The 27,666-nt window shown below is 44.9% G+C and overlaps 2 protein-coding genes and 1 long non-coding RNA gene across 9 annotated transcripts in view; 2 read left to right on the forward strand and 1 right to left on the reverse strand.

Annotated features, from left to right (window-relative positions):
• The window catches only part of LOC310704118, a 429,938-nt gene that overhangs the window by 336,392 nt on the left and 65,880 nt on the right, over positions 1 to 27,666 (reverse strand). The window lies entirely within an intron of this gene.
• On the forward strand, positions 18,179 to 25,814 carry MYMX (myomixer, myoblast fusion factor; the record flags this gene model as incomplete). Its single annotated transcript, XM_083497164.1, has 2 exons — positions 18,179 to 18,465; positions 25,596 to 25,814. Exons 1-2 carry the CDS (start codon positions 18,364 to 18,366, stop codon positions 25,812 to 25,814), a joined length of 321 nt encoding a protein of 106 aa, XP_083353290.1. The 5' UTR covers positions 18,179 to 18,363.
• The window catches only part of LOC310704103 (uncharacterized protein), a 42,664-nt gene continuing 38,922 nt past the window's right edge, over positions 23,925 to 27,666 (forward strand). For all 7 annotated transcript variants that reach the window (XM_083497118.1, XM_083497119.1, XM_083497121.1 and 4 more), the window contains exon 1: positions 23,925 to 27,036. In XM_083497118.1, coding sequence (XP_083353244.1) covers positions 26,623 to 27,036 — 414 coding nt within the window. In that variant the 5' untranslated portion in view covers positions 23,925 to 26,622. The remainder of the gene's footprint in view (positions 27,037 to 27,666) is intronic.

Genomic DNA, 27,666 nt, shown 5'->3' on the forward strand with positions numbered 1-27,666 from the left:
TCTCTGTCCCTCTCTCCTCCCCACTCAGCTGGCTAAATAGCAGCAAAGTTTTTCAGCAAGCCGGGGAGGAGGGAGAGAAGCAGAGCCTCTTCTGCATTATTATTAGCAGCATCCTTCTCCACCCACCCCACGCGTGCTCCTTGTTCCTTGAGTGCTTTTTCTTCACTCCCCACTTAAAACGTGGTTACAAAGCACGGATCCACATGGATCCTCAGGATTTTTGCACTGGGTCATCCCAAATTCACCATCAGATCACATAGCATGTCCATGGCTACAGCTTGCACCAAAAAATCATGCACCCACTGTTGCCTGGGGCCGCAGTGGTGCAAAAACGTGGTTACAAAGCATGGATCCACATGGATTCTCAGGATTTTTGCATTGGGCTACCCCAACCTCACTGTCTGATCACATGTCTGTGGCCACAGCATGAACCACAAAAATCATACATCCACTGTTTCGTTTAGAATATTTTTTTTCTTGTTTTCCTCCTCTAAAAACTATGTGCGTGTTATGGTCAGGTGCATGTTATAGAGCGAAAAATATGGCATTTATTTTTTTTAGTGTTCAATAGACCACTTCAATTTCTCTTGGTACTATGATTTTTATCCAGAAGCCACTAGGTGGCAGGAAAGCTCTTTCGTCGGCGCTGCTGAACTCCCAGACTCCTATCTGCCAGTCCTACTGCGATCTGCAACTTTGCCAGTGGGCTGGATTCCAGCAAAGTTGTCCTGCTGGCTTAAACTCTGGAAGAAGCCTGTATTGGAGTTAATGAAGAAAGGGGTTGACTCAAGAAAGGCAGGGAAGGGCTTGCCAGGTTGGGCATCGCCTCCTCCCTCTCACACCACTCACAGCCTTGAGGCCATACAATTCGGTCATCCAGCTTCTAAAAGTACCTTGAGGAGAAAGGAATGGTGTGAAGAATTTTTTTTTGCAAGGCACTTGGCCACCTCTTGTTCTTTTCCCCCTTATTTCTATAAAGCTTGGAGTGATTGCAGTGCCCTAGCCTTGTGGGTGGGTGCCCTTCTGGCCCATAGAAATCCTGTCCTTCAAGGGGATTAAGGCCCCTTGTGTTTAAGTGGTTGTACCTTGTGGTAGGACAGCTCTGTGGACAGCAAATTGAGAGAAGGATTGCATGGGAGAGAAGGAGTGGCCTGCAGGCACCAAACAAAGCTGTACATATGTCCATTGCAGCTGTGCTGCCTGTACATCCAGGGTCTCTAGAGGAACTCGAATGGTAGCTTGGGAGACCCCAACAGGACACACACACACAAAACCTAATGTGAGTATTGTAGATGATATGTTAGCGCTACAGTGCCATGTCCAAGTGTCTGGAAACCTATTGCCTGAAGATTCAATGCAGAAGATTTTGAGCATGCCTGGCCCAGAAAAGGGAATCCAACAGGAGATCTAGAGGAAGGAGAAATATCTCCTGCATGTTAGCAACCAAAGTGGGAGGGTGTGCTGTGGCGGATCTTGGTGTCTCAAATTTCAGTGGCGCCCTGTGTGGTGCCAAAATCTAGCACCCCACCCCACCTTTTGCCTTCCATTAGATAGTTGAGGCACCTGCTGCGGTACCCCAGAAACTCTGTGCCCCTAGATCAGCCTGTGTGTGAGAGAGAGGGACTCCAGAAGCGTGATTTCAAAAAATCGATCTGAAGCTCTTGGCCTCAACTGTTGCAGTAAATGAGCTGTTAGCGTTCACTTCCAAGTGGTGATTTTAATGGTAAAGAAGCTAGCACTTAATATCTTTCAGCTTGGAATATTTACAAGCCCTTGTGGAGCACCAGCGGACACTTTTCTCCTTTGGCAACAGACGCCGATCTCACTAGGCGGGCCCAACCCAGGAGCCCTGTGCCAAGGCTGCAACAAGAGCAGATCTTGTTCTTTTCCACCTGGCCGTTGCATCTCTGCAGCTCAGCCGTCAGGGTGCTACTTGATGAAGGCTAGTGAGAGCACTGGGAACATGAAGAGCTTTCTCAGAAGCCTGGAGATTAGCACGGCGGGCAAGGAAGCAAGGAAAATCCAGCACTTCCGGCCTGCTGGGCTTGGGAGAGTGGACCACACACGGCACTTGCCCGTGGGCAGCCTCTGTAGAAGGCCAAAGCTCTTTCCTGTGTTTTTAAGCAAGCCGTGGCTCACAGCTGGATATAAAAAGCTTCCAGGAAAACTCCTACAAATGAAGGAGGTGGGCACTCACGTCACTCAAACCAGGGTTCTCCTGCTCTTGGCTGAAACAGATTACTCAACAACTGGTTTCCCCCACATATATTTAACTGCCCCTCATCTGAGGTGAGAAATCATGGGATGGGGAAAGCAACCCTCAGGAGAAGCCATTCCCACGCACTCTGAAAACAAACAAAAATGCTGTGTTGTATATTGCTTCAGGATGCCTCACAGGAAGTGACTCATAAATGAAATAAATGCTAACAATGGGAACAAGAGGGATTGCTGATTCTGTCAGAAGTCCCTTAAGATGAAGAGCTGGGATCCTTGGGCATCTACCTAGGCCCTGAGAGGGCCCACTTAATTCCCCTGCCCCAGTCATAGCACTTGGATCTAGCCATCCTTTTAATTTGCCACCGCACCCCTGAGTGTGGGGCATGATGGGAAATGTAAAGGGTGGCTGGGCACAGCCCCACCTGGTGCTCCTTAGTGCACTGCCACCACTGCCAGATCAGCCTTCGAAGGTACGCTGACAGAGGAGGTGGCCCACATGGAGCTACTTGGGCCAGTGACTCTTCAGCCCTGGAGTCAGTCCTGAGAATGTGCTGCAGAGAGCTTCATTGAGATAGTACCGCCTAAAGCAGCTCTCAGAGGGATCTCTAGCTGTGCAGCAGGGATGGGACACCTCAGGCCTAGGGAATAAATGTGGCCCTTCCAAGACCCTCTGTCTGGCCTCAGGACTCTCCTCAGGTCACATCCCCTCTCTCCAGCTTGCACCTCTCACTGGCCCTACTTTGTCTGTCCTGGTATTTTGAAAATTTGTTTAGTGTATTTGCCTGGCTGGAATGTGTCCTTGAATGCTATTGCTTGTCTTGATAGAGGATGGTAAGAAAGGAGTGGGTGAGTAGAGGAACTAGCCTACTGTACAAGAGTAAGATTCTCATTCTTTCCTCCACCTGCTTTTGCCTCTGGCCTTGCCCATGGCTGACCTGAGGGCCCTGGACAATTGCTCAGAAGGGGATCTGTTCTGAGGCTGAAAATGGTTCCCAGTCCCTGCTGTACAGCAACGAATAACTCTAGGCACTTTATGAATAATGAGAAATAAGGGGATATAGAGTACGTTCACATGCCAGTATCCTGTTTCAGACCTTACAGGGTGGCGTACATGGTTCTCCTCCTCCCCATTTTATCCTCAAAACAACCCTACGAGGTTGGTTAGGCTAAGGGACAGTGACTGTCTCCAGGGTCACCCAGTGAGCTTCATGGATGTGGGGGGATTTGAACTCTGGTTTCCCAAGTCCTAGTCCAGCACTCTAACCACTACACTGCATTGGTTTTAAAGGACAATTTTGGCACAGAGTTGAACTGGTAAATCAGAGGATGACAGGTAGGCATAATTTGAGATGTGTTTGCTTGTCAGAAGTCACCAGCAGGACTAGCAAATGGCCCCAGAAATTAACCCCAGGTAGGGGTTTGGGAGCAAGAAGGAATAGTAAGTGAATTCTAGATGGGATAACTTTGATCCTGATTGGCCAACTCAAAGTGTTGTGTGATTATTTGCAGGCAGGGAATGGAGGCAAACTAGTTATTTACGTAGAGGTCTGTCTCCTTGGAAACAACTTTGACCTCATTCTTCTTATGCACCTTGAGCAGCTCCAGGTTTCGGACAGGCACCTCTTTAGTTCCTCACATGAAAGAGGGAGGCTGTCAAAACTCTGAAAAGGAACTTGTTTGTGGCAAAGAGCAGCTGGGGTCAGAGCACAGAAGCCCAGGAGAGAGAGGGAAAGTAGGAGATTGCAGCACAAATTTGCGAGAAATGCAGTTGACATCAGCACAGGGCTAAATACAGGCAAGCAACTTAACTTTACCATGTGGTAAGTGTTGGAGGAAACTGACTACTAGATAAATCCCTCAATCTTTCCTACACATTAGAATGCAGGGAATCATGGCACCTTTTTATTAGTACATACAACCAACCAAAACAAGGGTGAAAAGCTTGATAAGTTGATTGTCTGCATTTATGTGGAGCAATATATCTCAGGAGTCTTCAGTCCATGGAGGAACTGTGATACTGGTAAACTTGTTCTGGTATTAGGACAACTTATGACATTCTTGAGTCTCCCTCCCAACGTATGTGCGCATGTGCGCGCACACACACACAGAGTCCCATTTACTACTAATCTCTCATAAATACTTGGCCACTACAAATAAATATAAACATACTGTATTTCAAAGACAGTAAAAAATAGGACTGATCATGATTTTTAAGTGCGCTTACGTGCATGTGTGGGCATGCACACAGAACTCTGGATTCTGAAGAAATTCAAGTTAGAATGATGAGTTTCAACCCAACAATGTTCCAGTATTTGCAAATAAGACACTTTGAACATGTAGCACCTAAAAAAAATCACTTCTTTAAATAGAGAACATATTCTTCAGTCTCTACCATTGAAAGTCTTGGGATTTATTAGTGCTGAACTTTTGTTAATTTTTAAAATCACAATACTGGGAATAAGGCGGGGCATGATCTCCTTTTTCACGAACAAAATGGTCTTTGTTCAGTCGCTTGTAATACACCTATTTGTCTAATAGACCAAAATATACTAAATGGGCAGGGGATCTTAGTAAGCCAATATCAGACAGGGAATGGAGATATACACAACAGAGCCAGGTTCAAGGTTTTTGCATTTTACAGGGCCCATAACAAGTTGGGTCCAGAATATCTTAGGGACCACCTGATCCCCGATCCCTGATTGATCATTGAAGTCTTTGGAGGTGTCACTGCTAGTGGTCCCCCAAAGCTTGTTATCCGGAACCGTATGGTCAATGTTGTGGGCCCAATTTTACAGAAATCCATTCCAGTGGAGATCAGACTGGCCCCACCCCTGATGAACATCTGACACTTACTGAAGTCTTCTTTTATTACAGCAGACTTTTTGACCAAGTTCTGATGTAATAGTTTCAACACATTCTTAGTTTCATTGTATTGAATTTCCTCTGCACCACTTAGAGATGACTGTCAGTAGGTGGTACACAATTTTTTGAAATGAATAAATATACTCCATTACTTGAACCTGCTTCTTCTTTTTCTTTTAGTATGAGCTTGAAATAAATGGCTTCTCTCTCCCCTCCTCCAAATTCTGTGTCACTTAATGTTATACCATGCGATCTTCCTGGCAATTCTGATTTCCTCTTGGGCACTAACTAGTTTTCTCCATTGCCACTTCAGTCAAGCCAAGGTTCTGGCCTCTGCTACTCCTTGGAGCCAGCTGCCTTTCCTGTCCCACCATTTGTTTCCCCTCCCAAGCAACTGCTTGCATAATTCTTGAGCTTCTCCCAAGCCAGCCAGACACTTCTTAGCAAATGGAGGGGTGAGGGGAATCCACACAGCTGGTGCCCACCTGTTAATGTCAGCTGCTGCTGCCCATTGCACGCAACAGGCTCTCTGACACTCCCTCTGTGTCCATCAGATGCGGGTTCTCCCTTCTCCTCCCTATCTTACTTGCTGCAGGAATTCCAGGCTTGCTGGCACAAAAAGTCCCTTTGTAAGATTGGGCAGGGGTGGGGAGAGGCACCCAGGATGCCCCAGCTGCTGCTTCTATTCACAGGGTGGCTTCAGCTTTTGGAGTCTTCTTAACACTTGCTGTAAAAGGATTGCGGTTGCTGAGACTAGGTGAAGAGCCAAGTGGGAAACTGCAGCAGGAATTCCAGGCTGGGAGCAGCAGCAAACTAAGCTCACTGATCACTGACTACCCCTCAGACAAAAGGGGAAACTGAGTCATGCAGCCCAGATCCAAATTGTGTGCCTATCTTTGGTCAGGAAAAGAGTGAAATTATATGGTATGGGGCCCTGCTTCTCAAGCCGTTTTAATGCTTGAAGTCATTGTGCCCATTGATGGAAATGAGTCCCTGGCAAATTGCAGGAGTCACTCCAGGTTTGGAGAAGTTGGCTTTTGGCCCATCTATAAATGGCTTCTTCTACTTCAGCCTTCCTTAGCCTGGTACCCTCCAAATGCTTTGGACTACAATTCCCATCAACTCTTGCCATTGGCCATGACAGCTAGGAGCTGTAGTCCAAAACATATGGAGGTCACACACCAGGTTGGAGAAGTCTGTCCTGCATCAGCGAGCTCCTCTATAACACCCTCATCTTTAGTAGGTGGCAAAACTGTTCAACAACGGCTTGCATTCCCCATAACTGCCTTCCATCCACTTTGGGGGAATAATTTTTGATTTATTATCTGACTTGTGGCCCTCCAGGTAGGGCCAACTCCCATCAGCCCCAGACAGAGTTCAGAGATGATAGCACTGTACCCCAACAACATCTGGAGTGTCATTAACTGGCAGGATGATGGGGAGGAGGAAGAGGATCCTGGCAAGGGTGTAGCCCTGACTGGGACACCAGTGAAAGCAGGGGATGGGGAAGGAAGTACTCACAGGGTGACGGAGGATGGCAAGGCGGTGAGGGTCAGTGCACATGAACCAGAGCAACAGGATCCATCAGCAGAGCTAGAGGAGCTCCAGGGAGGAGGTTGCTCCAGGAGGGTTGCTCCAGGAGGCTGAGGCAGGCAAGGGCCCACAGCCCAGCTCCCTGTGATTCCTCAGCTGGAGAATGCTTAGAGCAGGTGCCCATGTTGATGGACCTTGACTTGGATGCTCCTGGACTTCTATGGGACTTTGGACTTGTGGATTTATCCCTGGTCTTTGAACATTGGACTTGACATACTGAGGTAGGATAGGGGTTCAGGACATGGAGGGCCATAGGTTACCCATCTCTGTTTTTGACATGGTTGCTCATTGCCTCTAGAAAACTTTTTTTCTTGGTGCCCGAAAGGCTTCCCCATCCCCATTCCTGAAAAGAGACACAAAACCAAAAACTCATCTCTTTGTAAAAACCTTTATTTGCTTTCCTCCCTTAAAATTCATGCCAAAACAGCAAATGCACTTACTGACTATAACACCTTCAGGTTAGAGCTAGTCATTGACCAGATGGTTTTCTAATTATCTGACCAAAGTCCAAGAAGCGATTCTGTGCTGTTTAGTCAGCTCCTTCTTATCCTTCATTTGGCACACATGAGCAATGTATGTAAGCTAACTGAGCAAAGCAAATTGCAATTTTTGTACTGAAAAACTTCCGCCCTGAAATGACACTAATAAATCGCTTTTTGCGAAGCAATACTAACTTGTGCAATGGTTCTGCTATTCCCTCCCCCAGCTGTGCATATTTTCACCTTCTTTATCTGTACCATATCACACAGTCCCTCCAAATCTTCTGATGCTTTTCTGCCCGTGAGGATGAGTGAAAACATATTTCTCTCCCTTCTGCTCCACAACACCTCAAATGGCTTGAAGTTGAAAGCAGAGGAGACTTGGAGAAGAAGCTCTCTATGCAGCCTCCTGCCCAATACATTACTAGTCAAATGATCAATATTTTGCTAAACATATTAAGTTAATGCTAACCCAACTCATGTCAAGGTAATTTCATGTCAGTGTCAGAGAACTCATGGAACTAGATTGTCAGAAGAGATCCAAAATGCACATCTTGCCCAAAGAGTAACCTCTACAGAATCCATTGTTTATTTATGATGTTGCATTTCTAACTCCTTGGATCAATTTTATCTGTAAGCTACTTTGGAAGCCATTTTTTTGGCTAAAGCATAGTATAGTTACATATGAAACAAACCCCCTTCAGAAAACCCTATTCCATTAGGCTTCCACAATTCAATTGCAAAAGCCAACATTTGAAGAGGAAATACTTGTCTGAATGCTGCAACCATTGTTTCCATTCACCACCTCTTCCATTCCATGTTTTCTTGCTAGCTTCCTCCACAGTTTAGCCCAGCAGCAGCTATCTGTCAGTTTCAATTTGAATGTGCTTTTAACTATATTAAAGAGATTGCAGCTTCATCTCTTTTGATACAACAAATGTAAAAAAATGATTTGCAAATGGACAGCTTTGAAGAGATGCTTCATATGGACATATGGGTAATGAGGGGGTAGCAAATGAAGGGGCAAGTAGGCCCTAAGCCTAAGGACACCAGCCTGGCATGCAAGTTTATAAGGTGGTCTGCAAAGAAAGAAGGAGTGAGCCATTTCTGGCTGTGATGAGCATGTTAAGTCTGAGCCCACAGAATCTTGGGAAGACAAGATGGAAGACAGCTGGCCTACCCCACCTGCCTCAAACAACTGATGTTCCAGAACTGGCAAAGTTATCAGACAATTAGTTCTTATTTCCCCAAGTTATTTATAGTCCCTTAAGAATGAATGGGCCATATTGTCCCTTCTCAGGAACCGGTGGAGGGTTTAGCCTGCCATACTTCTCTTACCTCAACCACAGAACTACGTATGTCAGCCACGCAGCTGCTTTCAACAGGCTTCTCCTCTCAGAAGGGGAGATTTTGATACTTCCTGGAGCCAACAACAAATACAGCTGTCTTTCCAGGGCTTAGCTTAGGAGCTGTAAAACTGGTGTGAAGACCACAACAAAGGTTGCTTGCTGCATTTGCCAACAAAGGTTTTGCCCCTGAGAGAGTATTGCCTTCTTGTATGTGTTGTCCACATTGGACTGGACTCCCTGTCTTGAGCAATAATTCCCAAAGAAATAGAAAACAGTATATGCCTTTGATGAATTCCAGGCCATGCCACAAAGCCCAGAATAACCTCCTTGCTGCAGCCATATTTCCGTGCCAATCTATCCTCCAAGATCTACAGCAGACTAAATGAGGGTGCTTTGGCACATGGGATTTGTTTAGTGCTAAGATGTTCTCGTGCTGTGCATCTGAAACACAAAGACCACAGTCAATTTGTTCAAATATTGTATAAAACTATGTTGTCCATTAGGTAAAATTGCAGCTAAGATTAGGGCAAAAGACATTGGTCATGCTGTTGTAAAAGCATTGTACCTGACTTCTCAGCCTGTATTTATGATCCAGTCTGCAGTGTGTCAAACTTCTTGGAGTGATTCTTATCAAGGTCTCCTCATTAATCTTAGAGCTTACACTGCTGTCTGCCTCCCATTCCTTTTCTTTCAGCAAATAAATCTTTCCACATCATTCATGTGTCTGTCTGCAAATGCAGTGATGCCATGGCGCCAAAATCACCATTTGGCTCCCCTCCATTCTCTCCTCCCATTCCTTTACTCTCTGTACCCCATCTCATGAAAGACTCTAGCTCTAGATTTGACCTCGGAGCACTTCCTTTGGGCTCTTTGAAGGAATGATCTCATGTAAAAAAAATAAAAATGAAAAGGTTAATTGCAAATTGTCCCGGGCCTATAGTGTAAAAGCTTGTCACACACTGTCTCAAGTGCCCCTATCAAAAATCTTTTTGGCACAACGAAGGCTGATTTCCCACTAAATATAATTTTTAATATGTTAAGTTTGGCTTTTAGTTGATGGCTGATGAATTTACATAATGGATTGCCTCAGTTAAGATGCCTTTCAGATAAATTTACGTATTTCAAAGGTTTCTTTGGGGAACCTGAAGGAAGATGGATACTATCTTTTATCTGTAAACTACTGCTTATCATTTGATGGAAAGGTCATCTTTATCATTTCCCTTTCTTTAGCAAACTGGGGAATATGCTCTGTTAGCTACTCCCCACTACAGTAGCACACAAGAGAAAAAGTAAAATGTTTATTTTAGAGCATTTACATAAGGCTTTTCTTTTAAAAATCACAAATCATAATGTAAAAAATGCAATAAAACTAACACTTATACAATAATAGTCGTAAAACCGATGCAAACAGATAAAGAACAGACTGGTATCAACTGCCAGCAAAGGCTTGGGGTGATGATGATGATGATGATGATATTTATATGCTGTCCATCTAACTGGTTGCCCCAGCCACTCTGGGCAGCTTCTAGCATAGGATAAAAACCCAACTATGCATCATATATAAAAAACTTCCCGCTATAGGGCTGCCTTCAGATGTCTTCTAAAAGTCGTGTAGTTGTTTATTTCATTGACATCTAATGGGAGGGCATTCCACAGGGTGGATGCCACTACCAAGAAGGCCCTCTGCCTGGTTCCCTGTAACTTCACTTAAAGGTAAAGGTAAAGGTACCCCTGACCATTAGGTTCAGTTGCGGATGACTCTGGGGTTGCGACGTTCATCTCACTCTATAGGCCGAGAGAGCCAGCATTTGTCCGCAGACAGCTTCCGGGTTATGTGGCCAGCATAACTAAGCCGCTTCTGGTGAACCAGAGCAGCACTCGGAAACGCCGTTTACCTTCCCGCTGGAGCGGTACCTATTTATCTACTTGCACTTGGCATGCTTTCGAACTGCTAGGTGGGTAGGAGCTGGGACCGAACAATGGGAGTTCACCCCGTTACGGGGTTTCGAACTGCCTATCTTCTATCGGCAGAAGGTCAGACTTGATGGTCCCTTCCAACTCTACAATTCTATGATTCTATTAAATACTTTCTTTCATCTCTCCTCAATCTTCCAGCATTCAGCTTCATTAGATGTCATGAGCTCTAGCATTATGAGAGAGGGAGAAAACCTTTCTTTATCCACTTTCTCAGTGCCACTTGCTTTTTTATCCTGCTGCTTTTAATTACTGTTTTATTGTTGTAGTGCCTGTATATTGAGCTTTGTGATTTTAAGCATTTTGGAAACAACCTGGAATCTCTGATGAAGGTTGAGCTGGAAGTTGTTTAATGCATACAGGAAAAAAATGGAGACAGCTCAATAGTATGCCCTTGCGTGTTGTCATTAGTGTGTGCTGAATTTTGAAGTTCTAAAAATGTCAGTATTTTAGATGTTGTGTCGTAATAAATATTTACAGAAACAAATGGGTGGCATCTTGTGAAATGGTACTTTCTGGGATGTCAGAAAATGTATAATTTCAATATAAACACAGAAGGCTTTTGTCATGGTATGTGTATTTGACTTCTGTAGACATATTGGTGCCTGAGGCAAATCACAATATGGCGCTCCCCACACCACACCGGGGAGCAAGGGGTAAGTGAAAATTGACATCGGGAACAAGGGGAGGAATACACCAGCAGCTCCTCCTATTCTCCAAAGGCTGTTGCAATGCCGGATTTACGTATAAGATAAACAAGCTATAGCTTAGGGCCCCACTCTCTTGGGGGGCCCCAAAAAAATTAAAGGGAAAAAAACCTGGATGCACATTTCCAAAATATAAGAAAAAAACCAAATAAAATCAAACCTACATACAGCAACAATGTTTTATGTTGTGTAGGCTCCTATGAAATACATATTTTGTTATGTGCAAATGGCTTTAGTTACCTGTTAGGTCCATAAATTACCATATAGCATATATTCAACACACAAAAACAGTGACAATTTGTCTGAGGCAGTCACCTCACCTTGCCTCATGGGTGGGTTGGTGTAGCCTTTCAGACTCTTCCCATGGGTTGGGTGCGCATTGCTCCCCGGAGGGAGGAAGGAGTCAATAGACACCGAGGGTTGATTCAGAGAAAGAGTTTATTTCTGCTTTCCGGATAGCAGAAAGGCACTGCGTGATCAGTCACAGCAAGCACACTTAAAGAGCAGTTACATACCGCTTATATCCCCTTCAGGTCCCCTTTTCCCCTCCCCAGGAATCACTGGTGGTTCAGTGGTAGAATTCTCACCTGCCACACGGGAGGCCCGGGTTTGATTCCCGGCCAGTCAGGTTTGGGTAACTTGTTCCTTCATTCTTTCATTGGTCCTGACTAATATAACCAGAAGTGGCCTGTTTGGCTTGCTCACTGTCATGTTTAGACTAAGAATTATTTGTGTGCCATAGATTTCAGTTTCTTTATTCAAAAAAATCAGATTGATTCAATATTCTCAGGTGGGGAAAAAAGTATAAAGCAAGCAGAGCTAAACTAAGCAAATATGAACACTGAGGGTTGTTGCTTCTTAATACTGTATAATACATCTCTGACATCTTTCCCTAAGCATTTTTCCTCTAGGCTAAGCACACCTTTCTCCTTCAACTTTTTCTTACGTGTTTTTCTTTCTAGATGTTTCATCATCTCTGTAGTTCACCTTCAAACCATTCCAATTTGTCAGTTGCCTTCTGCATTGTTAAATGAGGTTATTTGCGGCAGTCCCTGCATACTTCTGCGCAATCCAGCTGCTGTTAAACCTCTTTATGTTTGTGAATTGCATTCTTCGTTTCTACGTTGCACAATTTGCATTAGTTCTTGTAGAACAGCACTTGTTATCACCTCTACCCTCCAGTGTGTTTGAACTATTTTTTAATGTTTAGTTTATGCTCTTAAGATGTTTGCAATTCTTCCCACTTTTGTATAATCTGAAAGTCTGACAGGTGTATTACTCAACTCTTTGCTCCAAACAGCTAGCAAAGATGCTGAACAGCACCAGACCCAATAATGACCCCTGTAAAACCACAAACAAGGTTTCTTTCTAATCTGAAGCCAATCCATTATTCCCCTTTATACGCCATTATTCAGCCAGTTACATATGCACTGAAAGTCTGGTCTTTCTCTTCCATTTCCCAAGCTTCCTAAGGAGGATTTATCATTCAGAATCTGCGCTAAAGTCAAAAAAGGTTATATTGACTTTATATCCTATGTCTACTAAATCAATCACTTTATTGTGGAAAAAAGGTTTCTTTTAATAGCATGATTGAGAGGTACCAACATCTCTTTGGCTTCCTTCCAGATTATCTCCTGCAGTCTGGCCAGTATGTAAACATCTAACATTATGTAAGAGCTGGGACTTGAATTGTCTTATTTTCCTTTTCTCACCCCATCCCTTTTTCCTTTTCAGTCATGTCTATTAGGTTGTTAGATATGATGATAGTCCCTTCTAATCTACCCTTCTTGGAATAGCCTCATATCTTGACAATGCTCCTGCTGCCATTTTTCCAATCCTAAATTTGGTTCTCCGCAGTTCTGCAGCAATTTGCAAAAAAAATAAAAATTAAAAAAAATCCTCATGAAATTTTGTCTGTATTTTAGTGTAACTTTCTAATAAACACATTTGTGCATGCGGTTGTGACTGATATGCACATTTTTGCAAGCAATTTCTCCTATAATGCATCTTTGTATGTTATTTTCGCTTATTTTTAGGCACACATTTAACTAACACGTGTATTTTTGCAAACTCTGGGTGAATGCAGAGCTACATTGCAAAAATTGGATAAGCGTGGATTTCGAAGGATGGCTATGTTTTGGTTGTCCTATGGTTACTGAAAGTCTGAATTTGATAAATTCAAGTTTTAATGTGAACTGAATTGAATGTGTCTATCTCCCATCCCTACTCCTAACAGATTTGTTCCTGCTGCCAAATAATTCTGGTATCATACATGGGCATAGCCAGGATTTATGTTGGGGGGGCAGGCTTCATGTTAGGAGGGGCAGAACCTCAGTTAGTTATTTTCATTGATTTTCTTGATCTAAGGAGGCAGCTAAGCCCATGTTGTGCCCATGCTTTCACATGCTGTTGGTTCTCCCATGCAGTCCAGAGTACTGACTGATTCACAACACTTATATGAGCAACAGAAATATTATACGAATAGCATCACTGTACACTAAATGATACTGAGTGTGCGGAAAGGAAGGAACAAGTTCTTCATCAGCTGAAAAGAATCAGGCAAGGCAGAGGGCAGCTAGGAAGCAAGCCCCAGGAGTCTGACATCACCATTGACCCTTGCTGCTCCCTCTTGTTAATGACTGAGCTGTTGAGTGGCTGTTTCTGATTTTGGAGCATGATGCTGCTGTGCTGGGGCCAAGCTGGTCCCTTGGGTTGATCTCTGTCTCTCCGTGAGAAAGCTGCAAGGGGCTGGGAAAGGTCAACCCAGCTGAGCTCATGGCAGCAGCCTTTAAGGGGCAAAGGATGGGTCACATAGTCAAGATCAGTCTGGACTGGAAGAAAGAAGGAGGAAGGGCTGATCTGTGCTCTCAGACATAAACCTCCACACGGCGTCAAACAAAGTGAACTACTTACAGTTTCCCACTTCCTTGTTTTTTCTCAATTGTTCCCCAGTTAAATCTTGCGTGAGTTAACTGCAAAGTATGAGCAAGAGGATCCACTTCCCAGCTCAGAGAATGTTAGGTATCACCCGGGCTCATGAACATAATAATACTCTAACTGTTAAGTAACCAATCAATTCATTGCCAATTTTCTTCAGTGTTAAGCCTATCCACAATGCAGTTAAGGCAGAGCACTTGGGTTTAAGCCAGTTGAATCTCATTGGCTTCAAGAAAATTAAATCAGTTGAAAGCCAATTTAATGTGAAGTGATTTGAGGAAGGGTCCCTCTCACATCATCAAGTTCTGCAAATATTTGACGCAGCACAAGTCAGGGGGATGATGGAATAGAGAAGAACTGCATGATCAACCCTCTCCACATAACTGTGGTCTTTACAAATGTACTTTTTATAAGAAATAAGTAATAAGGATTTGCTGAACTAATAATTTGAATTGGAATACAAGAAGGGAAGGTGTGAGGAGGTCTGAGAAATAAGTTAAAAGAAATAAGCAATTGAAACTTTACGTGTTTTTAATTGTTTTTAAGTTTTATATTTTTGTATGTTTGTTATATTTTTTTCTTTTTTGTTGTGGTTGTTTATTTTTGTTTTTGTTTCATTATAGAAAATGCTAATAAATATATATTACAAATGTACTTTTTAAATTACTTCCATTATTTAAAATGTTTACTATCCCCAAAAGTTCAAAGTGACTAACAAATAACAAACACTATATAGAGATTTTTTTTAAAAAAAATGCATCACTTTTTTTAAAATTAACTAAAGCATCGTTACTTAAGAAGCAGAGCAGCAAAAGCCACAACATTAAAACCATAAAAACAGTAATAAAAGCCTGTCAACCAAAGTTCATTAAAATCAGTAACAAAGGCCTTCCTAAAAATGAAGGTTTTTCCCACTGTGGTAGAAAATATTCAGGGTCAAGGTGAGGCAAATCTGCCTGGGTGGGGAATTCCAGAGTCTGGTTGTGGCCATGGAAAAGGGTTACACAGATGAATGGGATTGCATAATGGGAAATAAAATCTCATGCTGCTGCATATGTGGGTGGAGGGGGCCTGCTTTGACATGTGGTGGTGACATTTTTTTGCCAATGCTCAGCCAACTTGCAGTGGAGTTTTTACCGCAGTATGACTAGCCACTCCCTCCAACATTACAGTGCTTAGATAAATGTGGATTGATTAACAGTGTGTCGGTTAGGCACATGGTTGCTTTACTATGTGCCGGATGCGCTTTCCTATTTGTGTCGGACGTGGGTTGGATCCATTCAACCCATACAACATGCCACATTTTTCCACAGCGTTCTTATCATGGCACTTCCAGTTCTAGGTTCCTGCAGACTCAGATAAATTAGCCAGGCTCCTAAAATGGTTTGGAGATCTTTCTTACAGAGATAAATGATTTTGAAGGATTCGCTTGCCTTCAAAGGGTTTTCTATCTGCTGGGGAGTCTTTGAGAATAGAATCACTGAATCGTAGAGTTGGAAGGGATCTTCTAGTCCAACTCCCTGCGATGCCCACAGCCATCCCTGGGTGGGCTCAAACCACCAGGAGTGCTCTGATGGTGTTTCCTGCTTGGCAGGGGGTTGGACTCGATGGCCCTTGTAGTCTCTTCCAACTCTATGATTCTATGATTCTATGATTCACCAACCTTCTGCTTAACAGCTAGATGCCCTAACCCATTGTGCCACAGGATGTATGGGAACTTAAGAAGTTGTCTTATACCAGGGCTGGCTATTTTTACATCAGGCCCAGAGTTGTCTACTCTCTCTGACAGTTGCTCTCCCAGGTCTCAGGCACAGATAAATTTCCCTTAACTGTATTTCTTGAACTGGAGATAGCAGAGACTGAACCCTTAGACTCCTGTATGTACAGCAAGTCTTAGAACTGAGCTACAGCCTCTCCCAGACCAAAACAATCCCTCCCCATGTGGACACAATTTAAGCTAATTTGAATATTTATGATCAGAATATTTTTGCATTTGAGGCGAACCACAAAATGGTGCCCCTGCATGGCCAGGAAAGAAAGAGTGACTGCAGATCTACATCAGGATCAAGAGGAAATAGAGATCTATACTGAAACAAGGGGGGTGGGGGGAGAGACCACCTCCTATTTGCCAAGAGGACACTGCTGAGGAGATGGGCAGATACTACCTCCAAGGTGCACAAGGCCAGATCTGCTGTATCTGTGGATCCTGCTGCCCAAGGCAGCCGCCTCAGCTTGCCTCATGAATGGGCCAGCCGTGCCTGGGTGGACAATGAAAAGGCATTCTATCCCCTACCCCCCCCCCCAGTGCCTTCGGAGAGTGGGAACTCACTGGGTGCTAGAAGCCACCCTCTCTTTCCCCCTGCTATACAATAACCTGTGTCTACATTCTTTTGTTCCTTGAGGAAATGAAGTGACACTCATTAGCAAACCATTGTGGAGCCGTGTGTTTAAGCTAGTTGCCTGCTCAGAGTTTGAACAGGGCTTTTCAACAGATGCTACTTGTGCCAGATCTTATGACTGTGCAGCACAGGTGCTGTGATCCTTTCCCTTAGCCCCATCCCTTTCCCCCAGTTAGCCCTGTCTGCATGTTCCAAGCACCAACATTGCCACCCTAACAGATGGGGGGAGGGGGTTCACAGGGTTGGCAGAGATCCCTTACAATGAGCATGTGTCCTTCTCCCCTCCTCCTCTCCCTTGTTTGTTGGGCAAGACAGAGCTGGATATGGGTATAGAGTTTAAAGGACAGCTGACAAGGAGGAGTCTTTTTTAAAAAAGAAAGAAAGAAATGTGTCCCTCATTGTCTGGGCGTAATCGGGGTGCTGCTGCAGGCGAGTCGTTTTGCTAGAGGTAGTGCAGAAACCTGAAGGCTGGCCTTGACACAGGACCGTTCTGCTATTCTGGAAGAGGAGACCGAGGAAGGAGACAGTAAGAGCTTCTGTGGTTACGCATTTGTAGAGCTGTCTTCTGGGAACTCTACTAGTCAGGGATGTGTTCCCATCCCATGGCAGAGATGACCTCTGGAAGTCAACAGGAGCACCCAAGCTTCCTGTTCCATGTTCTTATGGAAAATGTAAGAACAAGGGGGAAAGCTAGTCATGGACTACTACAGTCCTTACTTGCTGGCCATTCTAGCCTAAAACTGAGCTGGTTTTCTACTTCTATGATGGAGGATTGCACAAAAATATTATAGTATGGGGAGGATTTAAAAAATAATAATTGGTGGAGGGAGGAGAATATGTGAAGATGTACAATTTCTTCTTCTTTCTCTCAACTCTAGCTTTCTCTTAACCTAAAGAAAGGAAAGTGCATACTGAAACTGAGTGTTTTGCCTCTGCTCTTGCAAAGATTTTGATAAAGAATAAAGGAAACAGCAGGTGAAAATTAAGGGGTAGGGTGGAAAGGGGGTAGGATAGTAAAGCTGCTAAAGTGGAAGCTTAAAATGATACTGTTGGGGGAAATGGAGGGATTAAAGGAATCATAAACAGTCTGATTGATGTCCTGGAATATTATATTTAAAGTGTAGTTTTTCATCACATGATTTCAAGCTGTGCTTTACAAATAGGGTAACTGGTGCAGTAAACTTTGAACAGCTTTTGAATTAGACATGCCTTTAAGATGTATTAATTGAGAAAACCATTATAATTGTTTATTACATTTACCGGTATGTGGCTGTCCATCAGTAACAGTTCCTGGGCCACTTACAAAATATTAATCTAATACAGAAATATTATCAAACATTCACAAGCTATCTGCATGAAGATAATGTAGTTATTTAATAGGTTGATTAATTTATTAACAGTTCAAAGACAATCCACAAGTTTGTCTTTACACATAACATTTAAAACACCAGTGTCCCATAGCTAAGTTGGAATCTGCACACATATAAAAAATGCTGTGAAAATGCTTTTTTAAAAAACATTTTGAAAAATACATTAAATTTGGCATAGGTCACTGTAGCCATTTAGTGCCACATTTGTATATGGCTCTTTACAACACATTTAAAGTGTTTTATTTGCAGCTGTATAGCTGAGTCCTAAGATGGCTTTCCATGCTGCTGTTTGGTGATAAATGAAAAAGTTTATTTAAAGCATTCAGAATCTCTGATGGCAATCTTGGCAGGGTAGCTAAAATTTAGATTTGACCTTACAATTATAATTGTTATAAGGCCCATTGGTGATAATAAATCAGGCCCATATTTCCGGATGATAGGAATGCCAATTTATTCCCTACCATCTGTTTTGGCAGATGTTTTATGAGAACTTTTTTCTTGCTTTCCTAGCTTTCATACCATTGCAAACCAAAAAGGACAACTCTTCCTATCTGTGGAAAACAGTTCCTGGGCTTGTGGTAAGACTTTATGTGCTATATCCTGTCCCACAGAATCACCCAGACATTTCAGTCCATTAACCAGGGCAGAATAGGGAGGCGAGTGGCTGTTTATATGTGAACAAGCCCTTGGAGGTCAATCAGTCTGTAAACAATTAGGGAACTTAAGTCATGATAAGCTGAGCCTGAACTGTAGAATCTCATCTCCAAAAGAGAGTGTGCTTAAACTATGCAGTTTTAAGGCCATTATTTGCATGATCTGGATGGCAAATGATATCTTGATTAGTCTACCTTTCTGTTGAGAGGTGCTATAATTTTAACGTTGTGAACAAATACAAACCTATGTGGATGGAGAGGATTAGGTAGCCTCAGTGGCTAGAAATGTATTTTGGCAGCTGTGACTGGTATGACAACTGTGGCTGTTCCTGGAGAGCTTGCTTGGCCGCAGTTGTTCAGGCACTGGAGACCTAAATGTTGAATTACTGCAATACTCTCTCTGTAGGGCATCTCCTAACCTGATCTGGTAGCTGCAGTTAGTGCAGAATGCAGCAGCACAGCAGACCCTCCAAGTGCCCCTAGATTCTAGGGACAGCCCCAGATTTACAGAAGCCATCCCGGTTTCTGATTTAGAATCATAGAATCATAGAATCATAGAGTTGGAAGAGACCACAAGGGCCATCGAGTCCAACCCCCTGCCAAGCAGGAAACACCATCAGAGCACTCCTGACATATGGTTGTCAAGCCTCTGCTTAAAGACCACCAAAGTAGGAGACTCCACCACACTCCTTGGCAGCAAATTCCACTGTCGAACAGCTCTTACTGTCAGGAAGTTCTTCCTAATGTTTAGGTGGAATCTTCTTTCTTGTAGTTTGGAACCATTGCTCCGTGTCCGCTTCTCTGGAGCAGCAGAAAACAACCTTTCTCCCTCCTCTATATGACATCCTTTTATATATTTGAACATGGCTATTCCCTATTTTCATCAGAGAAATGCTGGAGGGTGTGAGCACAGCTACCAGCAGGAATGAAACCCTGTCAGCACATAAACACCTCTGCTCAGAGAACTGCTTTGCTTGCTGATGTGTTACTGGGCCAAATTCAAGGTGTTGCCATTAGTATATAAAGCCACTAACAGCTTGGGACCAGTTTACTTGCAGAAGCAACTTATTCCATATATGCCCAGAATACAACAGTACTTACACTTTGGAACTCCCTGCCTGTTGACATCAAGCAGGCTTTGCTGTACAGTCATACCTCAGGTTACAAACGCTTCGGGTTGCGCGATTTCAGGTTGCGCACTGCGCCGAACCCGGAAGTACTGGAACAGGTTACTTCCAGGTTTTGGCACTTGCGCATGAGCGCTAAATCACACTTTGCACATGCGCAGAAGCGCCAAATTGCGACCCGCGCGCCCGCAGACGCAGCGCTGCGGGTTGCGAACACAACCCAAGCGTCCTCTGTATAATGTTTTCAGTACCTGCTTTAACATTTTTGTATAGGAAAGCCTATCGAAACATGTAGAAGATGCATGTGTTTTAATCTGTGTTTAGCTTACTGTTGAGTTTAATTAGTTTCAATGGTTTTTCTAAAAAACCACCTGTTTTTAACAGTATTTTATTAGTAATTTTAATGCTTTAGTTTGTTTCTTCTAAATCATTTTGAGGCTTTATTACAATCAAGTGGTATATAAATTGTGTTAAATAATGAGAATACAAAAAAATAAGAGAGCAAGGGATGCAGGGCTTTCTGCAGTCAAACTGACCCATCTTGCCCCTGAGGCTCATGGGCTCTCCCCTAGCCCAGGCCACAGCAGTTTGCAAATGTGCCTATAGGCCCAAAAAGGTTGGCAAGCTCTATAGTAACCAATCCTGTTCAAGAAAGAGCTCTTGCAGATATTACTGAGAATCTGCCTCCTTCAGTCTCCAAGTGCTTCCTGTTCAGTGCGGTCACAGTATTGCAGATGATTTCTTTCCTTAACTGTTCTTTAAATAGAGCAATTCCTTTTCCTTATGGTCAGATGTTAATTACTGGTTTTCTCTCATTTTCCACTCCTCTTTTGTTTCAAAATTGTGCATTTTCAGAAAGACAAAGTAAAATAATGAAAGGAAACCAGTAATTAAGGGCAGTGGAAAGCTAGAACAAGCTAAGAATGGGTCAATTCCTCAGCAATGGCTTGCTGCGCTGAACAGGAAGCAATCAGAGGCAGACACCACAAAATGGTGTCTAATTAAAGACACAATAGACCTGGAAAACCTCAGTGGTATTTTGCCTGTCTGCACTGGATAGACCGATGCTACAAGTGCCCTTTAACCATGAAAACGATAAGCACAAATTAAGTTGAATATAGATGGAAGGACAACATGGGGGTGTGGCAAAATTGAATGCAATAGGTTGGCAAAATCATCTGGATTCCCTGCAAAAAAGCAAGTGAACAATTGCAGACTGCATAGCTAGATTGGAAACAAACTGACATCTCCTTTTGTCACAAAATTCCAGTTTGGAATTCCAATACAAAAAGCCCTTGATCTGGCTACCATTATGTCATCAGACATGCTACAGTGAAATGGAAAAAGGAAACACATTATCACTACTAGCTTTACCTAACATACAGACAACAGGTCCCAGTCGGCGGCACCAGAAAAAAGGGGATGAGGCACACAGAAGGGGCAAAGCATATTTACAAGTGAGTGATTTATAGCAGTGTTCCCCAACCTTGGGTCTCCAGCTGTTTTCGGACTACAATTCCCATCATCCTTGACCACTGGTCTTGCTAGCGAGGGATAATAGGAATTGTAGTCCAAAAACAGCTGGAGACCCAAGGTTGGGGAACACTGATTTATAGGTCATCTGTCATAGATGTGTTAGTTGAGATTCTTGCATTGCAGGGAGTTAGACTAGATGACCCTTCCCTTCCAACTCTACAGTTCTGTGATTGTACGTCCCACGCGTTAAGCAGCTATTATCTTATCTTTAAAAGACATCTGAAGGCAGCCCTGTTTAGGGAAGTTTTTAATATTTAATGCTATATTGTTTTTAATACTTGATTGGAAGCCACCCAGAGTGGCTGGGGAAACTCGGCCAGATGGGTGGGGTATAAATAACAACAACAACAACAATTATTATATCTCTGAAAGAAAACCAAACGTATATGTTACAGGCAGGAGTCCAGCAATAGAGGGACAAGGTAGGGTTGAGCTCATTTTTCAGGAGAATGCTTCCCCCCTCCTGGCACCACCCATCATGATGGGTCTTCCCACTAGCAACCCATGTGGCTCACTGGAATAGTAATAGTTTCCAAATAGTTTTATTGTGTTATTACATTGTTGCACGCCATTCCAAGCTCTAAGCAGTGCGGGATTCCAGGGGCTCCAGCCACTCATCCAGGATATGTGTTTCCTTTTGGAAATGAGGCAAAGTGGAGACTGAGGTGTCTTCATGATATATGGTTTATTTACACATATATACAACCTGAGCCTATGATGGAAGGTTCAAAGCATAAACATCCCAAGAGAGTTTTGTTTCTTCCATAGCTGCAGCCCTGAATAAGCCATCATGCTCTATCTGCTGCTTTGCTTCTCCCGGACACATAATTCCTAGCTCTAACCTCTACAAATTATGGCTTTATCTGTCGAAGGAAAGTCCTCACTCCTTCAATCTCACACCAAGACCCTTTTGACCCTTGGTTGTCTTAACGGCCCATCAACCAGGAGGCTTCCCTGACTAAATTAGCTTTTAGTACTTGCTGAATTGAGGGATTAAAGTAATCTGTCACTGAGTTTAACACCCCAAGGCTTCATTAGATTCTAACACTTTGCTGAATCCCGGGATTATAGTGATCTGGAAATTTCCTGGAGTTAGAAGCCTTTAATTAAATTCTAAAACTTACTGATTCCATGAATTTAGAAGTGTCTAGCACTCACAAGCTCATAACAATATATATATTAATCACATTCAAGGCGGAATTCTTTTGTTGTTGAAACATAGTCAGGATGTCAGACAGAATTTCCTAATAAAAGCAAGATGTTTCCCTGTCTGGTGCAGAAACAGCTGTAGCGGTACTCTGGTTACAGTGAAATATTTTTTTTGCAGTGACTTTTGACCAGGGATGTGGGATTGCAACTCATATTGTCACTGACTTTTGGTCAACCTGGGGCTGAGGGAAGTCCAATAACATCTGGAGGGTCCCCATCCATCCTTAATTTAAATGTTACTCCCTGTCAATGACTATTGCAGAAAGATCTTCCCCATCGCAGACAACTGAAGCATTCTGTGTAGGAATTTTTGTGCACCTTGCCCACAAATTTCTGTATGCAACAGTAGGGCTCTTCACAAATTATGCTGATTGCAGTGAGACTGCACCTTCTTTTCCTGCCCTGCCTCATGGGTGCATCCAGGATTTTTGTTGGGGGGGGAGGCTTTTGTTAGGGGGCCAGAACCTGTTATTTAAGTATTTCTTTATTGATTTTATTTATTGGGGGGGGCAGCAGCCTCCCTGCCCACACCCTGCCCCTTCAAATCTGGCATTAAGTTTTGAAGCAGCAAGCATATTTACAAAGCAGCATCATAGTTGTTGTGTGTGTGAATCTGTATTCTTTGACTGTGCAAAGAGCCTGCAACTGTTCCGTAGCATGGCTTTCTATGGGTTTTGTCAAACATGCATGAGGAGGCGGTGCCAGTGGGTGCAGTCCCACTTTCTACTGTCTCCATGTGACACGTATGATGCTTTAATCACACTTGTAGGTTTTCCACTATGGGAACATTCATATGTGCAGCCAATTGTGATACACAAAACAAAAACCCCAGTTGTCATGGTGTTCAGACATTACTTTGGATGCATGAGGGGAAGGGAGGAGATCATGTACACTCGCCTAACCCAAGCATGTGGAGCTTTAAATGTGAAATCTACACAAGCACAAACTTGATGGCTATAAATCTGTGTTCACGGCACAATCGTGTCTGTCTTAACACTTAAAAGAGCACACATGCCAGGAAATCATATCTGCCATGTGTTGCAACAAATCTATGTCTTCTTTAAAAACTAGTTTAGTACTGGTTTTATTTTGAATTACGTGGGGGCAGGGCACCATACTTTTTTTTAGTACTTAGGGCCTCTGGAGGTCTTAATTTGGCCCTACGCACATACCTATAAATTCACGTTTCTAATTGCACGTGCAAAGAAGGCTCTTTCAAACACCAGATTCAAGTAGGTGGAGCGGAAAGGGCCTGCAGATATGCTTCCGCTGCCCCCCTGTGCGTCTGTTCAGATGGAAGCCCTGCCCAAAGGCCTATACAAGCAGGGCCTGATTTAGGTTTGATGAGGCCCTAAGCTACTGAAAGTAATGGGGCCCTTTATATGTCCAGCTGTCCTTTGTCAACAACAAATTGCCGCTTTTGTGTGTGTTGAATATATGCTATATGGTAATTTACTTATGTCATAGGAACCTACACAACACAAAACACTGTTGCTGTATATGTAGGTTTTATTTTATTTATTTTTATCTTATATTTTGGAAATGTACATCTTTTTTTTCTTTTTTTGGGGGGGGGGGCAAGAGTGTGGGGCCTTTAGCTATAGCTTGTTTAGCTTATACAGTACATGAATGTATAATACAAGCCGCAGTTGACATTACTCCAGAAAAGTGTCTTCTGCCCAGTTGTGTGAAGAGCAAATACCGAGGAACTCTCTCACAGTGAACCCCCCCCCCCCATCACGCAGCGCTCAGCGCGCATTGGGCTGCGGCGCCGTAACAGAAGCCCCTGAAAAGGGCCGCAGGAGGGAGTGCGGATCCTCGGCCAGGCCGGGAGCAAGCGACAATCAGCGATCCGGGCTCCGTCCCAGTCTCTGGCCGTCCAGCGCTCTAGTCCCGCCTCCCCTGCCCGGAGGTTGCTGGAGTCCGTGTTCTCCGTTGCCATAGCGCCCGGGGAAGTTTCCTTTCCGAGTCCCCGCGCTTTGAGCCTATCCTTGTGGAATTCAATTGCATCATCGCCTTCGACGCGCTCAGTTGCTAAGACAACTCTGGGCACTTGCAGGGAACGCTCCTCTCCCCTCCGCCCGCCCGCTCTCCCTTCCCCGAGATTCCAGCGGCCCGCGCGCTAGGCGGCAGGAGAGGACGCGCAGCAATAAGCAGGGGAAGCGGGCTCGTGGGGTTCCTTCGATAGTACAGAAAGCGGGAAAGCAAAGAACCTTCCCGCGCGCAGTTCCCTTCTATAACCCCATCCTCTAGCTAGCAAGAGGCTGGTGGCCGGGTTACATTACTTCCCGCGCAATTTTACAGCTTCACTTTAGGCGAACGTGCGCGCACGCTTTAAAAGGGGAAATGCACTTCAAGCATACGCATGAGATTGCAAAAAAAAAAGGGGGGGGGGAGTTTGCCCCATCCTTTTCTTCCGTGGCTCGCAGGTTGCTTGCAACTAACTCCCTCAGGCTGCTTGCAAGTAACCCGAAGAAGAGAGCGCGAGGTGTAGCGGCGTGCGCGTCTGAGTGAGGCGCTGAGGCGGCTCCTGTTGTCTTTAACAGCCTCCCCACGGGCAGAAATCCAGCAAGCGATACGTTCCTCAGTACGGCTGCCTCGCGCTGGGAAAAGCTTCACCTGTTGGATTTCTGTCGCGCGGCCGTTCAAAGGCGCCGGAGAGGCGCGGTTCGTTCCAGCTGCTGCCGGAGTCCCTTTCCGCATGGCGCGCGACGGGATGGGTGCGCCCTTTCGTTGCCTTGTCCCGGAGGCGCCCCTCTTCTCCCCTCCACAATCCGCGCTCCTTTCCCCCAACTGCACCCCGAACCTCCTCCGGGAAGCGGCCGACCTCCACCCCCAGGAGGGAGGAAGGCTGCGCGGTTTTTTGGAAGCCGTCTTTTCCCCTTTGCCCAAGCCGCATTACCTCATGCTAAAGAACTCCCTGCCTGAAGGGCTGGGCTAAATATCGGGACTGGAACCGGGACCGGGAGTGGGAGAGAAGTGAAGACGGGGCCAGGAGGGAAAGGGAGAAAAGGAGACAGGCCCGCTTGAACCCTGGGTGGGTGGTGGGGGGGGCGCGCTCCTTCCCTTCCTTCCTTCCCTCCCTCCTTTCCCCTCTTGCTTTCGGCCGCCGAGCAGGATGCGCGCCTTTCCGTGCCGCGGCTGCTCTGACCGCGGTGTGTGTCTCTGTGCCTCCCCTCGCAGATCCCCGCCGAGCGCCCGGAGCGCAGCATGCCCGCCCCGCTGCTCGCCCTCCTGCTTCTGCGCACCCTGCTGACTCGCCTGCTGCTGGTGGCTCGCCAGCGCCTCCTGCCGCTGCTCCGGCGCCTGGGGGCCCGCCTGACTTCCCGGCAGTCCCGCGAGGCGCTCCTCACCTGCCTCCTCTGCGTCCTCAACCTGCGCAAGAAGGTGGACGACGCCTGAGGCGAGCTCTGCAGGGAGACGCCAAGGAGAAGGGGCGGCCGCAGCAGCAGCAGCAGAAGCCCCCAACTTTGCAGGTAGGTAGCCCCACCGCCACCACCTGTCGTCTTCGCCGCCGCCACCACTCATGCAGAGACTTTCGAAGTGGAGCAGCACCCTAAAGAGCGAGGAGGAAACCGACTTCACCCCGCGCGGCAGCCAATTTCTCTCTCTCTCTCCAGCATCTGAAGGGACATTTTTAGCTTCTGGGTGAGTGCGTGTGGAGAAGGAGCTGCTCTCCGCCTGCCAAAGGAGAGGGAGAGCAATCAGGGAGCAATCAGCAACTCCAGCCCTCCCAAGGAAGAAGATTTAATTTCTGATCTCATTTCTCAAGATCCACCCCCAGACAAAACGCTTCCAGCTTCCAGCCTCGCTGAATGCTTTTCTCCTCTTCGCTTTGAAGCCAGGACCAAGCTCCCACCCACAACCCCACACTCATGGTCTTTTGGTTGCTGGTGGAGAATTATGGATGGGGAAGCAAAGCAACACCACCATTGCTGACCAGAGGCCTGGCATGGTGGTAGCAGCGTGATTTCTCAGGCCTGGAAGCCGAAGAAGACTGGAAGTCCCCTTCCGTCAGACATTTCCGAGCAAGCTTAACTTCTGAGAGAGTTCCCAGGAGGACTGAGGGACAAATTCTGCATCTGCATGGTTTGGAAGAGGCTGGAGAAGAATCTCTTGTGACTTTGCTATGTGTTTTATAGTCTCTTGTTAGAGTTCAGGACTGGTGGCCCACTCTCCCCTTCCCTTTCCCCTGTCTCCTGTGTGGCCAATGCAAGGAGGAGAAATGTCTGGCAGCAGAGCAAGGAAGGTCCAGCCGTTCACTATTACCACCAAGCTTTCCCTACCCAAGTGCTCCCTGGACTTTCCAGGAGACAGCTGTCCTGACATAGCTGCTCTGGATAATCATGCCCTGCACCAAAACCTCAATGAGCGTGTGTCTCTGTATTTGGCTCAGGCTTCTCCCGTGTCCTCTGAGGGTAGGTTTGACAGCCCCAGCCCCGTTGAGGAGGTGGCCACCAATGAAGATCGCATCAACCGCAACTCCCTGTCCCGCTCCATCAAGAAAATCACCTTGTCCAACTGGCACAGAGAACCTAATCCAGGGGAGGAAACATCAACTCATACCCATTGCGAGAGGAACTGCAACAACAACAACTGCAGAACAGGGAAAGCACAGTTTAAGGTAAGGTCTTTTATATTCCGCCCCTGCCTTACTTTGTTTTGTTTTGTTTTGTTACACTAGAGTGCATTCCTCCACTCTATATCACAGTCACATCAGGCCTGACCTCTCCCTTGGTTTCAGGATCCTCTGAGAAGGGGTGGTTATGTGTGGGTCAGTATGCATCTCAAGGGTTTTTCATAGCTTAAGTTTTCCCCTTTTTATCTGTCGAGGAAGATGATCTTGAGAGCTTTGATTGCCTGAAACTAAGGAAGCAGAATAACCCTCATATCATGGTAGAAAATAATTCTGAACAAGGGACAGTTCAGAATCTCAAAGAAGATGATGATGTCACCTTTTTTCTGTAGGGATAAGATGAAACAAAGCACCTGCCTCCCTTGAATCACCACTGAAGTTTCCTTCATTATCATATTTTGCAGTGTCTGATGGTAGTTTTATGCAGATGGATCGATAGAAGCAGCACCAGCCTTGCTTGTCAGAGATAGCTGTAGATCCTGGATAGTTTAATCCTTATTACAATGGCTTTTCCATACAACCCTTCCCAAAACTTGGAACAGAGCCCAGGGATTTCTAGTTCTGCCTTGCTTTCTATTATATCATTTCTATTCCATCTCTTATCTGTTGGATTCATCT

Source organism: Podarcis liolepis, assembly GCF_965112155.1.
Source record: "Podarcis liolepis genome assembly, chromosome: 3".
Classification (NCBI taxonomy): Eukaryota; Metazoa; Chordata; class Lepidosauria; order Squamata; family Lacertidae; genus Podarcis; species Podarcis liolepis.